The sequence below is a fragment of the Mirounga leonina genome, unplaced genomic scaffold (genome assembly GCF_011800145.1).
Source record: "Mirounga leonina isolate KUSES-001 unplaced genomic scaffold, KU_Mleo_1.0 Mir_166, whole genome shotgun sequence".
Taxonomy (NCBI): Eukaryota; Metazoa; Chordata; class Mammalia; order Carnivora; family Phocidae; genus Mirounga; species Mirounga leonina.
The window spans coordinates 25,412,259-25,427,823 of record NW_023270418.1 but is presented as its reverse complement, the minus strand read 5'-3'; the positions used below and the strand labels follow the sequence as shown (position 1 = coordinate 25,427,823).

General features: G+C 36.2%; 2 protein-coding genes across 2 annotated transcripts; both read right to left on the bottom strand.

Annotated features, from left to right (window-relative positions):
* Positions 1-3,645: 3,645 nt before the first annotated feature.
* On the bottom strand, positions 3,646-4,593 carry LOC118016288 (olfactory receptor 8H1-like). The gene has a single exon (XM_035013727.1). The coding sequence runs from the start codon at positions 4,591-4,593 to the stop codon at positions 3,646-3,648; it is 948 nt and encodes a 315-aa protein (XP_034869618.1).
* Positions 4,594-13,454: 8,861 nt separating this feature from the next.
* On the bottom strand, positions 13,455-14,374 carry LOC118016287 (olfactory receptor 8I2-like). The gene is given in 2 exon segments (XM_035013726.1): positions 13,455-13,795; positions 13,798-14,374. Coding segments are annotated over 2 exon segments (918 nt in total).
* Positions 14,375-15,565: the final 1,191 nt, after the last annotated feature.

Genomic DNA, 15,565 nt, shown 5'->3' with positions numbered 1-15,565 from the left:
TTAAATTATGTCTGACCACATCCTACGTAAAATATGGTATGCACTAATAACTAATATAACAAGGAATTTTAAGGGCAAACACAAATAGTCTAAATCTTTTATATTATGTATAGATTATATTACATATATGTAATAACATACACACTTTCTAAATTATATAATAAAGAAGATGTGGTAGCCCTACTTTAACTACAATTTAATTAGCATCTGTTCAACTTAAGTGCTGTCTACAAAATCACAGAATCCCTTGGCCATCTTTGCCAACTCAAACCAACAGGATACATTTCCTAATCATAAAAGTAGACATCAACAGAAACAAGGTGAAAAGATAGTTTATAGAGGGCGCCTGGGTGGCTCAGTTGGTTAAGCGACTGCCTTCGGCTCAGGTCATGATCCTGGAGTCCCAGGATCGAGTCCCACATTGGGCTCCCGGCTCAGCAGGGAGCCTGCTTCTCCCTCTGACCCTCCCCCCTCTCATGTGCTCTCTCTCTCTCAAATAAATAAAATCTTTAAAAAAAAAAAAGAAAGAAAAGATAGTTTATAGAAAAGACCAGAAAAAATGAAAAGACCTATAAATATATTAAATGACATAGTGCAGATGCAACATGAATGATCAGCCAAAAAGCATATTATTAAGCAATAAGTATTTATCATACTCTTATTACTAATTGCAAACAAAAACAAATAACAGTAGCAATAAAGAAAGAGTCTAGACCACATGGATATCAAAGCAAAAATAAGTCATGATAATTTTAAGTGGCAATGATATATGAGAATGGAAATTTTAAAATAAATTAAATGGAAGAAAATAATGCATATTTAAAAATTTGAATAAGTTTGTTGACACTTCTGAATTAGTGAAAAATTTTTAAACTTTTAAAAAAATTTTTAAATTTATTTATTTGACAGAGAGACACAGTGAGAGAGGGAACACAAGCAGGGGGAGTTTGAGAGGGAGAAGCAGGCTTCCCGTGGAGCAGGGAGCCCGATGCGGGGCTCGATCCCAGGACCCTGGGATCATGACCTGAGCCAAAGGCAGACGCTTAACAACTGAGCCACCCAGGCACCCCCCAAATTTTTAAACTTTTAACTTATACAAGAGAATTTACACTTTTGCACTTTATTTTAAACCTTTAAAAAGTATTTAGGAAAAATAATCAACTATAGTTACATTTCAGAAATAAAAATTTTATAACATTATTGCTTGAAATGAAAACTATCTAGTTATAAAAGTTTAAACAAAAAACAAAGCAAATACTTGGAAAATGGAAGAATACATTCTTAACCTCTACATAGCAAAGAAAATTAAAACTAATTCAGATTATGTAGAGGGAAAAAGGAAAAATAAAGGAAATTTCAGCAGTATGACTACAGTTTATGGGTTGCATGAATTCATGAATTATGAATTCATTGCCATTTCTTGGCTTTACAACTTGTCTCTGTTAAAAAAAAATTAAAACAAATGAGTCAAACTTTTATTCAACATTTATTTTTAGTGACCATAGCAAACTTATAAAAATTAGGAGAAAGCAATAATGTAAAAAAAAAAAAACACACAGAAAAGCAGCAGTTTACTGAAGCTTATTGACAAGTCAGTGAAAGGTAAGGTTTTTAAATATTTAGCAGGTAGCCACCAAAGAGATACCACTGCGTACAGATTTTTAAATTGATGCATTTACATTTCAGATCCAAAGCCTTGAATGATGAGAGTCCTGATTATTTTTTCAAATACCCGTAACACATTCACCTCATATTTCAGTGACAAAGGCATTATCAAAGGTTAAACTTGTAAGTGTATATAGACAGTTGTAGAAAAATGCATAGGAAATGACAGAAATTTTGCTTACATAAGTAATATATGCACATGCATACATAACTATAGATCCAGAAGAACACACTCAAAGCTGTTAATGACTGCTAAGTCATTTCTATTCCCTTCTCCTTTTCCATGGTTTCCATGGTTAACATGTTCTCCAATGCTAACAGACACCATTTTAAATTCAAAATTGTGAAGTGTTGAGTTTTTCCTTTGTTGTTTGTCCATTAAATTAACCAAAAGTAATTTATAAAACACAAGTGAATATTCTTTTTTTAAGATGATTTATTTATGTATTTATTTATTTATTTTAGAGAGAGGAGGAAAGAGCCGAGGGAGAGGGAGAGAGAGAATTTTAAGCAGACTCCCCACTGAGGGCAAAGCCCAATGCAGGGCTCCATCCCACGACCCTGAGATCATGACCTGAGCTGAAATCAAGACTCTACACTTAACCAACTGAGCCACCCAGGTGACCCACAAGTGAATATTCTTTAAGAAAAAGCCATTGTGCATTAAAAATATTACAGGAGGGGCAATGGGTGGTTCAGTCGGTTAAGCATCTGCCTTCAGCTCAGGGCATGATCCCAGGCTCCTGCATTGGACTCTCTGCTCCGCGAGGAGTCTGCTTCTCCCTCTCCCTCTGCCATTACCCCTGCTTCTGTGCGTTCTCTCCTTCTCTGTCAAATAAATAAATAAATAAATAAATAAATAAATAAATAAATAAATAAATAAAATCCTCAAAAAAATATTGCAGGAAAGTAAGCCTTCTAATGATATTGGCCAGCATTGATTAGAACTGCCTTGAATGCTTTACATCCATTATCTGATTTAATCTTTACAATTAATTCTATGGCCCTGGAATTATTATTATTTTTTTAAAGATTTATTTATTTATTTTGAGAGAGCGAGAATGAGAGAGAGAGAGAGAGTACATGAGTGGGGGAGGGTCAGAGGGAGAAGCAGGCTCCTCGCTGAGCAGGGAGCCCGATGTGGGACTCGATCCCAGGACTCCGGGATCATGACCTGAGCCGAAGGCAGTTGCTTAACCAACTGAGCCACCCAGGTGCCCCTGGCCCTGGAATTATTATCTATCTTGTGCAGTTGAGGAAGCTGAGGCTGTTCCATTAAGGGTTATGCAGCTAAATGGTTAGCAGATTTAGAATCTAAATCCTGGAATGTTTGATTCCAAAGCAAGTTCTAGTAATTACTCTGCTATATTTTTTCTTCATATAATAAACAAAATAACTTCTGAACCTGCTATCATTGTACCCAAAATGGAGCTCTTTTCCATAATAAAATTCCCTGAAGTTGAACTATTCATGGGAATTTGTATGACATTATTTAAAAGAAGAGAACTATATTGTCTCATTTTGCGTATCAGTTACCCTTAAAAACATATATTTATTTTTTAAAGATTTATTTATTTAATTAATTATTTTAGAGGGGGGGGGAAGAGCAGAGGGAGAGGGAGGAGAGAATTTCAAGCAGACTCCACGCTGAGCATGGAGCCTGACAAGGGGCTGGATCCCATGACCCTGATCTCATGACCTGTGCCAAAACCAAAAGTCTGAGGCTTAACCCACTGAGCTAGCCAGGTACCCCCAAATGTATATATTTAGATCATAGATTTAAAGCACACTTCATGGCTTTCTATTATAACTTGAAATTTCTAAAGACATCTTCCTGGAAATATCTGAGATCATATTTGGTCAAGTAAAGAATGGTTCGATGGAAATACAAACAAGTTAAAGGAGTCAATTGGTTTTGGAGACAAAGAAAATACATTGTGGGGAAAACAAAAAGTGATGAGCTGAAAAGTTTAGCATTGCTTATTTCAATTGCTCAGAGCTCTCTCCCTTCTGCATGACTCTAATGACAGCATTTTTTACTTCTTTGTTCCTAAAACTATAAATGAGTGGATTCAGCATGGGGATCACAATAGTATAAAAAACAGAAGCCACTTGATCCTTTCCCAAGGAGTAAGACCTACTTGGCTTTAAATAAGTAAAAATCAGAGTGCCGTAAAAGATGGTGACTCCCAGGAAATGAGAGATGCAAGTCGAGAAGGCTTTTCGCTTTCCTGAACTGGAAGTAATTTTCAGGATAGTAGACAGAATGGACACATAGGACACAGATATTGTGATAAGAGACACCAGTAGGGTGGAACCAGCGACAATAAATATCATGATTTCTATGTCATGTGTGTCAAAGCAAGACAGGGCTAAAACTGGGGGTGTGTCACAGAAAAAGTGATGGATTACATTGGAGTCACAGAAATGCAGTCTGCTCATGCAAAGCACATTGACAAAGGAGTCTGCAAAGCCAATCAAATAGGACCCAAAGACGAGGGAACAGCAGAATCTTGTGGACATAACCACTGGGTAGTGCAGAGGATTGCAAATAGCAACATAGCGATCATAGGCCATGGAGGAGAGAAGGAAACATTCAGCAGCCCCCAAGAAGACAAAAAAGTACATCTGGGTGAAGCAGCCCACATATGAAATATACTTGGTGGAAGTCAGCAAGTTCTCTAAGGTTTTAGGTATGATGACAGTTGAGTAACTGAGGTCAAGAAATGACAGGTGACTGAGAAAAAAATACATGGGGGTATGCAGCAGGAGATCCAGGCGGACTATCAGTATCATCCCTGCATTGCCCAACACAGTAACCAAGTATATCTGGAGAAACAGCACGAAGAGGACCAGCTGGATCTCTTCAGAATCTGTCAATCCCAGAAGGATGAAGCCAGGCACCTGTGTGTTATTCTTTCGACCCATAGTGTCAACTGCTATGAACTGTGAAGAAACCAAATTTGATACTTAGCAGGAATGACTTCAAAAAGGTTTGTGTTTATATGAACCACATATTTATAACTGTGTTTCTAGTAATTGATGATGAGAGGTTTAAAGACCATGACTGAAAAAAAAATCTTAATTTGATTGCCAAATATAAAAATAGGCATAAATTGACGTTTGGATACAACATAATTAAAGCTAGCATATTGAATAATTAAAATGAGACTGATCCAGTTCTAATTATTTCTTAATGCGTTTAGTCCTTGTGAGACTATTATACCATAGGTACCACTGTTAGCCACATTTTTAATACAAGATATACTGACTCTAGAGAACATGCACATAATACTATATTCCTGTTTATAATAAATTTCAGCAAACCTGAAAAAAAGTTAGATATATAACAAATAGTGATATAAAAACAGTTTTAATGCATTATTCAATGTCCTTTTCTCAATATTATTTAATACAAATGACAAATTTCAAATTTAGGGGATTTTGGAAGATATACTAAAATTATAGACCACGTATTAATTTTAATTTCCAAACTATATGATGTTTTCCTAACCTGATCATTCAAAATTAAATTTCTAAAATATGTTCATTATTTATAGACCCTGATTCCATTAACTCTATATTTCTGATTTCACAAATCCTGGCATTATTTGGGGTAAGGTCTAAATGACATCTATATGCATACTATTCTGATAATGTCCCCATTAAATTTGATCCTAACTAAAGATCTCTAATTTTGAGAGAATAATACTTACTGTGAACCAAAGTTGGGGGAAAAAAAACCTCCCAATATTATCTGCCTAGAAGTTTATCAACCTCAAGTTTTGCTCACAAATCAAATTTGATAACCATTTGAGTCGAAAATTTCTGTGATATATTTGTTCTTTTTGAGATAAGTTCTTTTTAAATTTTAGTGTATTCATTTTGTTTTATTCTGAGATAAAAATTAATCAACCTAGAAATTTTGTTCAGGTCCTGCTCAAAAGGAAAATTTGCTAGGAAATTATTTCTAAAAAGAATACCAGGAAGCTATAGTGAACATAAGCAAAGCAGAGTATGTCTTGCCTGTTATCCTGATAATTCCAGGGCACCTCATATACTGGGGACCGAAGATAATGAGATGCATGGTCATCCCTGTGGACCAATTTCCAAGGAAGATTTCTTGGCATGTTTCCAAGGGCAGAAGTTCCAGGACTAAATGCAGCTATGTTAGGTTTGAGAAAATGGTTGTCTTTTCCCTTAGAAGCTACACAATGAAGAGCCTGATGGTTAGATTTTCCTTCGTGATGCTCTAAATTTTTGGCTGGGATAGTGAAGAAGCTATTTCTATTTTTCTTGTTCAAATTCATCAATTGTTATCTAAGTTTTATCATTTTATTTCCTCTAATAGGTTTGTGGGGAAGGAAAAATAATATTTCCTCTACTTTTCTAGATTCTTGGTTGAGACACCCCCCTCCTCCCATAATAAAAGACATATTAACAAAAGAAAAACAAAAGTTTAATAACCTGTATACTTCTTGTATACATGGGAGATTGTAAGCAGAAAGAGTTAGGGGTCCCCAGAAAAAGAGACAAGACAAGGCTTTCTTGACACAAGAAAAATCATTTTAGGTCCCAGCGATCTTATGATCTATGCCTGACCAGCACTTCTTAACCAAAGCATATTCTTGAGTTATTTTTGCAGAATTTAAACCTCTTTGAGCACTCAAATACTGGACCAATTGGAGCCAGAGAATTGATGATACTAACCCTTGCCTGCCCTCCCTGGACTTTGATCAATCAGGATCTGGACTCTAGCTCCTTAAGATGACTTTTCCCCCAATTCTATGCTGAATTTCCATTGTGTAAGCCCCTTCCTGAACATGCATGCACCCTTAGCTTAAAATGTCCCTGGTTTTGTTGCTTGAGGAAGGATTGTTTTGAGAAATATTCGCAGTGTTCTCCTTTACTTGTTGCAAATAAAATTCTTCCTTTCTACTCTTTGGTTTGGTTGTGTCTTTTGGCTCCACACCCACCAAGAAGTGAAGCCGGTTTCAGGTATCAAGATGACCAGGAAAATTAACACCTCAAGTGGCCCAAGTCACCACCTTAAATACCATCTCCTGCTAAAGACAAAAGATGTTGGGGGTGGAGTCCAGTTATAGGAGGTTACTGATGTAGGAAGGGCGTTAGGGTTTGAAGCCGATGGGCAAGAAATAATTCTTAAGACATCTTTGGTGCAAAAAGGTGGTTTTATTAAAGCCCTGGGATAGGACCTGTGGGCAGAGGAGCTGCACTGGGGTCCTGAGGAGTGACCCATTATATGCTTTTAAGTTGGGAAGGGGTTAGGGATAGCTTAAGCCTCTAAGGAATTTTGGAAGCAAGGTTTTCAGGACCTTGAGGGGGCTAGCAATTATTGGGAAAAAGTCATTTATTACTGTCTAATAAAACTTTAGTCATGAGACCCTTCAGATGTATATCGGTGGGCCATATGCTCAGAGGATGTTTGCCAGCATTTATCTTAGAGGGTAGAGATAAAGGAAGTTTCCAAAGGAATTTTTATATGTTAAAGTAGATTTAACAGGGATTAAGATTGCCTTTGGCCTTTAGCAAAGTGTCAACATCTCAGCAGCTGAGTTCCTAGAGGAATGTTACTTTGCCTGTTGAAAGGACTTGTCAATGGGCTGTAAGTAGTAAGGAAATTCAGTAATTTTTTTTCTGCCTTTTTTCCCCACATCAGTTACCAGGAAAATCACAGTAAATAAGGGTTCGGTTGTTATGCAGATTTAAGTCTATGACCTCTCCATTCATAAAAGTTTCTAGAGGGGCACCTGGGTGGCTCAGTTGTTAAGCTTCCGCCTTCAGCTCAGGTCATGATCCCAGGGTCCTGGGATGGAGCACCACATCGAGCACCACATCGGGCTCCCTGCTCCATGGGAAGCCTGCCTCTCCCTCTCGCCCTCCCCCTGCTTGTGTTCCCTCTCTCGCTGTGTCTCTCTCCGTCAAATAAATAAATAAAATCTTTAAAAAAAAAGTTTCTAGAGATTTAGTTACCCTCTTCTTCCTGGAACAAAGAGGGAGACATTTATACAAGTAGAGATTTCCCTTATAGATGTAAATATCTCTTTCAAAAGGGTAAGTTCTATTTGGTTTTCAGAGCTTCTCCTGTGTCTACTGTTTCAGTTCAAGATAATTCTTATGCCAAAAGTGCATTTTTGGTGGTGGCAAATTCTATGCCCCTTCAGATTGAACTCATTGTTTTTGCTTCTGCACCTAGTAACAACTGCTTGTTTTGTTTATTTTTTATCTGTTTAATAATACAGGAAAATAATATCTGTATTATTAATCTGAGAGTTGCTTTACTTTTAAATTATATGTAGTGATATTAATTATTCCTATTGTGGCCCATTATATAGGTAGTACAAAGTTACATTTTTTTATTTCTTATTTGACTAAGAATAATTTGATATTTTTAAAATTTCTGTGTATTTAATTTTCAAGCTAAACGTATATTTTTCTTTTTTAAATATTAATTTTAAATTGTACTGCATTACAGTCAGAAAATGTGACTCCTTTAAATTCAGTTTTGTAAATTTATTGAAATTATGGATTAATTGTAATCAACTAGTATGAACAGCTTTTAGATGATAGGAAAGAAAGATTCAAATGTTGATATGGAAGTCTGGCCTTACCAACTACAGTATTTATAGAGTCTCAGCAGGGGGAAACAAAAAAACCCCACAAAAATTAGTGATACATGTTAGGAGGGGAAAGTACTATAAAAAAAATAAAATGTGAAAAAGCTTAGGAGATGGAGAGTCCTGGAGTAGGGGAATGAGGAAGCAATCAGAAATAGTGTGGTCAAGGTAGGCTTCAATGAAAAATTGGTATTTGAGTCAAGATTTGAAGGAGGGAGGAGTTAGTCATGTCGGTACACGGGAGAACAGTGTTTCAGACAAACGGAACATCCGTACAAAGGCCCTGTGCATTGGATGGGCCATACAATTGGAGGAAAAGCAAGGACTATGTGGTAAGTATAATTCTATCCCGGGGGCTGGGGTGACCAGAGAAATAACAATGAAGTATTTGTATGTCAAGGGTGACAAATGCTGTGGAGAAAAACAGGTGAAGAGAGTGCCTGGAGACAGTTGGACTTACTCTCTTAAATAATCTTTATTTTTCAGAGAAGTCTTCAGTGATAGGGTCACACTGAAAGAAGTGAAGTAGACACCCACAAAAATATTTGGAGAAAGTGAGTTTCAGGCAAATGGAATAGTAAAAATAATGTTCTGCAAAATTAGTTCCTTCTTCCCGAAGTCGGGGTCCATCTTGTCAGTTCAGAAGGAAGAATGAACACTAGAAGTTATATGAACCCTGGGCATGGGACCAGTCAAGGAACACATAGGCCTAAGCCCAAAGGATAAGGATGCTTCTCATTCAAAGGAACCTGTAGGACAAGTAGTTAACCAGCATTACCCTAGGGATAGAGTCATCAGATGTACCTAGTGAACTCTCTAACATAAAGAATAAAGATATTTTTTCAGATTCCAAGTCTTGAAATGGAAGAGACTTCCAGAGGACCAGATGAATAGGCACCAGAACAGTTGTTAGGATGACGTCATGGGTCAAAGTATTCGCCTACTCAGGAGACCACTGCCACAAATTTTGCCCTTAAAGATCCTCACTTGCAAGGCATCAGGGTGTTTGGGACTTCAGAGGATTAGCTCCCCATTCTCCTGGGTGGTGCCACTCCAATAAATAGCTTATCTTTCTCCACTGCAAAGCCTCAGTGTCTGTTTTTATTGTTTTTTTGTGCATTGGTTGGACAAATTCTCCCTTGGTTTGGTTATATTCCTAATGTTTTGCATCACTTTATTTTGATGAAAATTGTGTAAAAAATATACTGGAGTTTATATTTTTTTCTCCAAATTTTTATTTAAATTCCAGTTAGTTAACACACAATGTAATATTGGTTTCTGGTGTAGAATTTAGTGATTCACCACTTACATACAACACCCAGTGCTCATCACAAGTGCCCTCCTTAATCCCCATCACTTATTCAGCCCATCCCCCACCCGCCTCCCCTCCAGTAACCCTCAGTTTGTTCTTTATAGTTAAGAGTCTGCTTCTTGATTTGACTCTCTCTCTCTCTCTTTTACCCCTTTGTTCATTTGTTTTGTTTCTTAAATTCCACATATGAGTGAAAGCATGTGGTATTTGTCTCTCTGACTGACTTATTTTGCTTAGCGTAATATTCTCTAGTTCCATCCAAGTCATTGTAAATAGTAAGATTTAATTCTTTCTTATGGCTGAGTAATATTCCATTGTAAACATATACCATATCTTTTTTTTTAAAGATTTTATTTATTTATTTGAAAGAGAGAGAATGAGAGAGAGAGAGAGAGCACATGAGAGGGGGGAGGGTCAGAGGGAGAAGCAGACTCCCCGCCCAGCAGGAAGCCCAATGCGGGACTCGATCCGAGACTCCAGGATCATGACCTGAGCCTAAGGCAGTCGCTTAACTGACTGAGCCATCCAGGCGCCCCCATATACCATATCTTTATCCATTCATTAGTAGATGGACATTTGGGCTCTTTCCATAATTTGGCTATTATTGGTAATGCTGCTATAAACATCAGGGAGTTTGCACTTTGACTCACTCTGATAGTCTTTGTCTTTTTAGAATATATTACACTTAATAAATATAAAATCAGTTATATTTTCTCTAATATTTTTATATTTCATAATACCACTATTTCTAGTTTTCTTCCCTGAAATGCATTTTCCTTTCTTATTTGTTGTCTTTTAGTCATTTTTAGACAGCTTATCTACCCATTTTGAAAGGGAAATATCCAGTGCAAAATTCTGATTTATTCTACACTACTTTATCCAATTATCAGACAATATTCTGACATTTCTTTCTGAATAAGCCTCTAATCTTTGTGTATGAGAACAAGTGTGAGTCTAACTCTACCTGATATCAAGAAGTCAATTTCATTCAATATGTTTTATTTTCATTGAGTAATTTGTTGTTTCTTCAGTAATTTCTGCAAGACTTCTTAAAATAAAACAAGTTAAGAAGAATAATCTTATAGGGCGCCTGGGTGGCTCAGTTGGTTAAGCGACTGCCTTCGGCTCAGGTCATGATCCTGGAGTCCCTGGATGGAGTCCCGCATCGGGCTCCCTGCTCGGCGGGGAGTCTGCTTCTCCCTCTCCCACTCCCCGTTTGTGTTCCCTCTCTCGCTGTGTCTTTCTCTGTCAAATAAATAAATAAATAATCTTTAAAAAAAAAAAAAGAAGAAGAATCTTATAAATTTTTGTTTTGATATAAAAGGTATGTTAAAGGGGGTTAAATAGAATGCATGCTCAAGGAATACACACAGATAACAGGAATATTATAAAGCACCACAGGTTTAATAGACTGAAAAAAAAGAACACTCGGTATCTTTATATTGATGCCTGGTGCATCAAACATATTTTAAATTGAATAATTTTTTTCCAGCATATTTTTTTAAAAGAAGAAGATGACTGGCAAATTAAACATTCCATGATCACTTCTGGGACATAGTCCCAGAGATTATGGAGTTGGTTTTCTGGATTGGTCAACGGCAAAAGTTCTGGGATAGTCTAGCAGAAGAAGGACTGAAGAAAAGACAAAGATATGCATGACCAATTGTGAAAAGATGTGTATTACAGGGTCCAAAGGGAAGGTACAAAAAGCAGCTGAAGGAAAGAATGATGGGAAGTATACCAGTAGCAAATATGAAGAACATATTGAAAAACATAGATAGGCATTTAATTATAATTTTGGACAAATAAACTATATTTCTACTTCTTATGATGAACAAGAAAATTGTGTCATCTTTTTGCTCCTAGACAGCGATCAGCAAGAAAGCATTAATAATAAAAGAAAGCAATTAGATACATAGTTTAATTAATGCTAAGTAAATATTAAATCTTGAAATTATTTAGAGCAGAATACACATGCAGTGCAAGTGAAGATAAAAATAACATACAATTAGAACCAGGGTAAATATAAGTCAGGTGCAAAAGCCACACAATTATAGAAAATTGAGCATTGGATTTAGAATGCATGAATGAAAATCCTTGGTGGAAAGAGGAGAAAAAAGGGAAATATAATCAGTTTAAAAATTCTCAATGATGATGATGAAAAATCTTCAGAACAACCAATCTGAATCAGACACCATGTTTGGAAGGAAAAAAAAATCTCACAAGGTCTTAATAAAAGGGAATGAGTAATGAGATAGACAGTAGCCTCAGTAGGTCCATAAATTAAAACATAGTATGTTTCATAAGTTGTCACTTATAATAGTTTGTAGAGTAAAATGTTGCATTATAAAATGAAGTTTGCAGGAGTCAGACCTTAGTTATTTAGATCAGAGAAGAAAATTAAAAATTCCAAAGCAAATGTATATATATGCACATACAGATCCTTTCACATATATTACCATCAGCCACTCCCAAGACTGAAAACTGATTTTCTTAATAGGAGGTTTGTTTGTGATGTCTGATATATGAATTTACTCCAATTATTTAAAATCATATATACCAAGTATAATTCTATGTATACTTATTTCCATATCCTAACCATTGAGGGAAAAAGTCCTTTGAAAAGAAGTATATCTGTTAATTACTATGCTGATTTTAACATATAAATAAGAAATGTTTTTGAAAGAATTCTATAAATAGAATTTTCAGTTAAGCTAATATTTTTTTGAATGCCAATATGCACATGACTATCCAGACTCTACCCAAGAAAGATACAAATAAGAGCAAGGCAGAATGTTTCACCTTTATGGATTGATCACTCTACTTCCACCAGCAAACAGACTGCAAAGAAAGTATTTACTTCCATATTTTGTACATGATACATTTCCTAAATGTGGAGAGCACAATTATGAACAAGCAAACTCTTCTCTGAAAGACCTTACATTCTTGTTGGACGGAAAGAAATAGAGATCACACACATTTTCTTGTATAAGTGCTTCATCAAATTTATCTGCAGTTCCTTTCAACGTACATTTTATTTTATTTTATTTTTATTTTTTTCAACATACATTTTAAACGTGATTTCCAGCTCCTCGGATTACTGCTCAGTGCTTTATGCACAGTAAAGACAGTGCTAAAGGACTCATCTTTTCCAGTGGTCATTTTGTAACAATGCCTGGGGGAGTCCAGTAAACGTGTCTCTTCTCAAGGAAAAGCAAAATAAAAACCCAGTTTCTCCTTTTACTGCTATAGACTTGACCAAGCATTTCTGCCTGACTTGGAAAAGCAAGAACCTCTGTAATATACTCCCAAATGCCTCAGGAATTGTACCACAGCTAGTTTGCTTTATTTATCTACACAGACACACAGACACACACACACCACACACATATATTGAAATGCTTATCAAATATTTGAACTTTGGGAAGCATATTATGATTTTTTAGAAATTAAACTCTGCTGCATTTGATAGAGACCCTACTCCATGAACATCATTTTCTTTGCCACCAAAGCTCATGTTTTACAGATAAATGATCCAAATTTTAACTCTATTGCAAAACTAATCCACATGATCAAGAGATTTTCTATATTAACCAGTGTCTGTTGCTATGGTGTTTGGTATATGTAATCTACATGCTGAAATGAACTCCTAATATGCTAGTTCAGTATTCAATACAAACAAATAAAATAATAATTGACCACCAAAATTTCAAGTCTCTAAGTTATCATTTTGCTTATGTTAAGCCTTTTGAGTTTACCCTATGATTTTCCTGATTGTTGGAGCAATCAAATGCCTGGAGCCATCCAGGTGTGTTCTAATGGTAACGTGCACAGATTTGTCATGACAAAAGTTTTCTCAAGAAAGCATTTTTCACATCTTTGTTCCTCAGACTATAGATCAGTGGATCCATCATTGCAATGACAATGGTATAGAAGACAGATGCTACCTGTGCCTGGGTCAGGGCTGATGTGTTATCAGGCTGCAAATATGTGAAAATCAGGGACCCGTAGAAGATAGTTACACCCATGAGGTGGGATGTGCAGGTGGAAAAGGCCTTCTGTCTGCCTGCTGCAGACTGGATCCTCAGGATGGCTGAGATGATGGCAGTGTAGGTGACTGTGATGAGGAGCAGGGAACTGAGAAGTGTGGTCCCCACTAAAATAAAGATCACCATTTCATGCTGAAGGCATCTGCACAGGGCAGGGCCAAAAGACCTGTGGCATCACAGAAGAAATGATTGATGCTGGAATCACAAAATGCCAAGCTGCTTATCACACAGACTGAGACCAGAGAATTCGTGAAGCCTATTGCATATGGCAGGACTCCCAGCCAGTTGCACACTTTCTGGGACATAATCACCGAATACAATAAGGGATTGCAGATTGCCACGTAGCGGTCATAGGCCATTGATCCTAGAAGGAAACACTCACTGCACACCAAACCCACAAAAAAGTACATTTGAACAAAGCAGGCAACAAAAGAGATGGTTTTCTGTTGGGATTGGAAATTTACCAGTGCTTTGGGTGTTACAGTGGAGGAATAAAATATGTCAATGAACGCTAAGTGGCTAAGAAAAAAATACATTGGTGTGTGAAGCTGAGAGTCGATTCCGATTAATATGATGAGCCCAAGGTTTCCCAAAACAGTGAACAGATAAATAAAGAGAAACATTAAGAAAAGACTGACTTGTAGTTCAGGGTGATTAGCAAATCCAGAGAGGATGAAGAGGGTCACCTCAGTGAAATTGTTCCCAGTCATTTGTATCAAATCAGGCCTTTGACTTACCTGCTGAATAAAAGTAACAAAAATTAGAGAATGATTCAAACTTAAAGACTTAATAATCAGAGTTGACTTAGACTCCAATAATGAGAGAGTAAAATATGGCAAGCACATATTTAGTGACTTCAATTTGATTGATAATTTATACATGATTTTCCATTTTTTTAATAGAACTGACAAACACTAATAAAAACTTCCAAGTTGATAATTGTGTGGAATTGGTAGCCCTCTAAGAGATAGCTATCTGGAAGGATTTTGGAAGAGATTCCTCCTGAGATCTACCATCTTCTACTTCAGCCTATCATCATGGGCCTTGAATCATACACTTAGCAATTTATCTGCAGGAATTAATTATATGATACTCTTAGAAAATATTGAGGTTATTTGTGAATTTAATGATACCTTTGTATGACAGTCTTAATTTGTCAGCACCTAACAGATACTTTATAGGGTAATTTTAGCAGCATAATAAGATCTTGGACGGGCACATCTAATCATTTCTTGGACTCAATAAAGCTTTGTTAAATGTTGTAAGGAAAATATATACATAAAAGATCCTGCTTACTTTATATGTTAATGCTAAAATTCTTTATATATTTTTTTCTGTCACATGCCCTTTCTATTGGTTAGCTAAGACCAAACACAAATTCATGCATAATATAGTCAAATTGTTTTGTGTACGCACTCAGCAAACATGTTTGCTCCCAACATAAAGCACATGGTTATCGGTGACATCAGGCAATAGCCAATTCATCACCAAAAACAGTGGTTTCCAAGTGAAAAATAAAAATATTACAAATAGTAAAATAAATGTGATTTGTTATATTTACAATAAAGTGTTAAAATACAAGGTGATCTTACTAGAAAATCAGAAAACTTATTTGCCTAATTCAGTTGACATAAATATGATGGTTAATGCAAGTTTGTTTCAGATGTTTGACACTCCACCCGAGTGACCCAAAAGCACTTGATGTTCTATCGAGTAGATTTAATCATTTAGTGTCTCCCACCTTCACAAGGGCTCCTATTCTTTCCCAGTTCATTTAACAAGCATTTAATCAATGAAGGTATTTTGTCTTGCCTGTTATTAGAAGCACTTTTCTTAAGGCTTACTGGAAGATGCAGGCATGTAAAAAGGAAAAGGTTTTCAGTACGAGAAACACACACTTA

Bases quoted from the DNA above. Each gene is read 5' to 3' on its own strand.
- LOC118016288 (XM_035013727.1), bottom strand. From the start codon at position 4,593: ATGGGTCGAAAGAATAACACACAGGTGCCTGGCTTCATCCTTCTGGGA.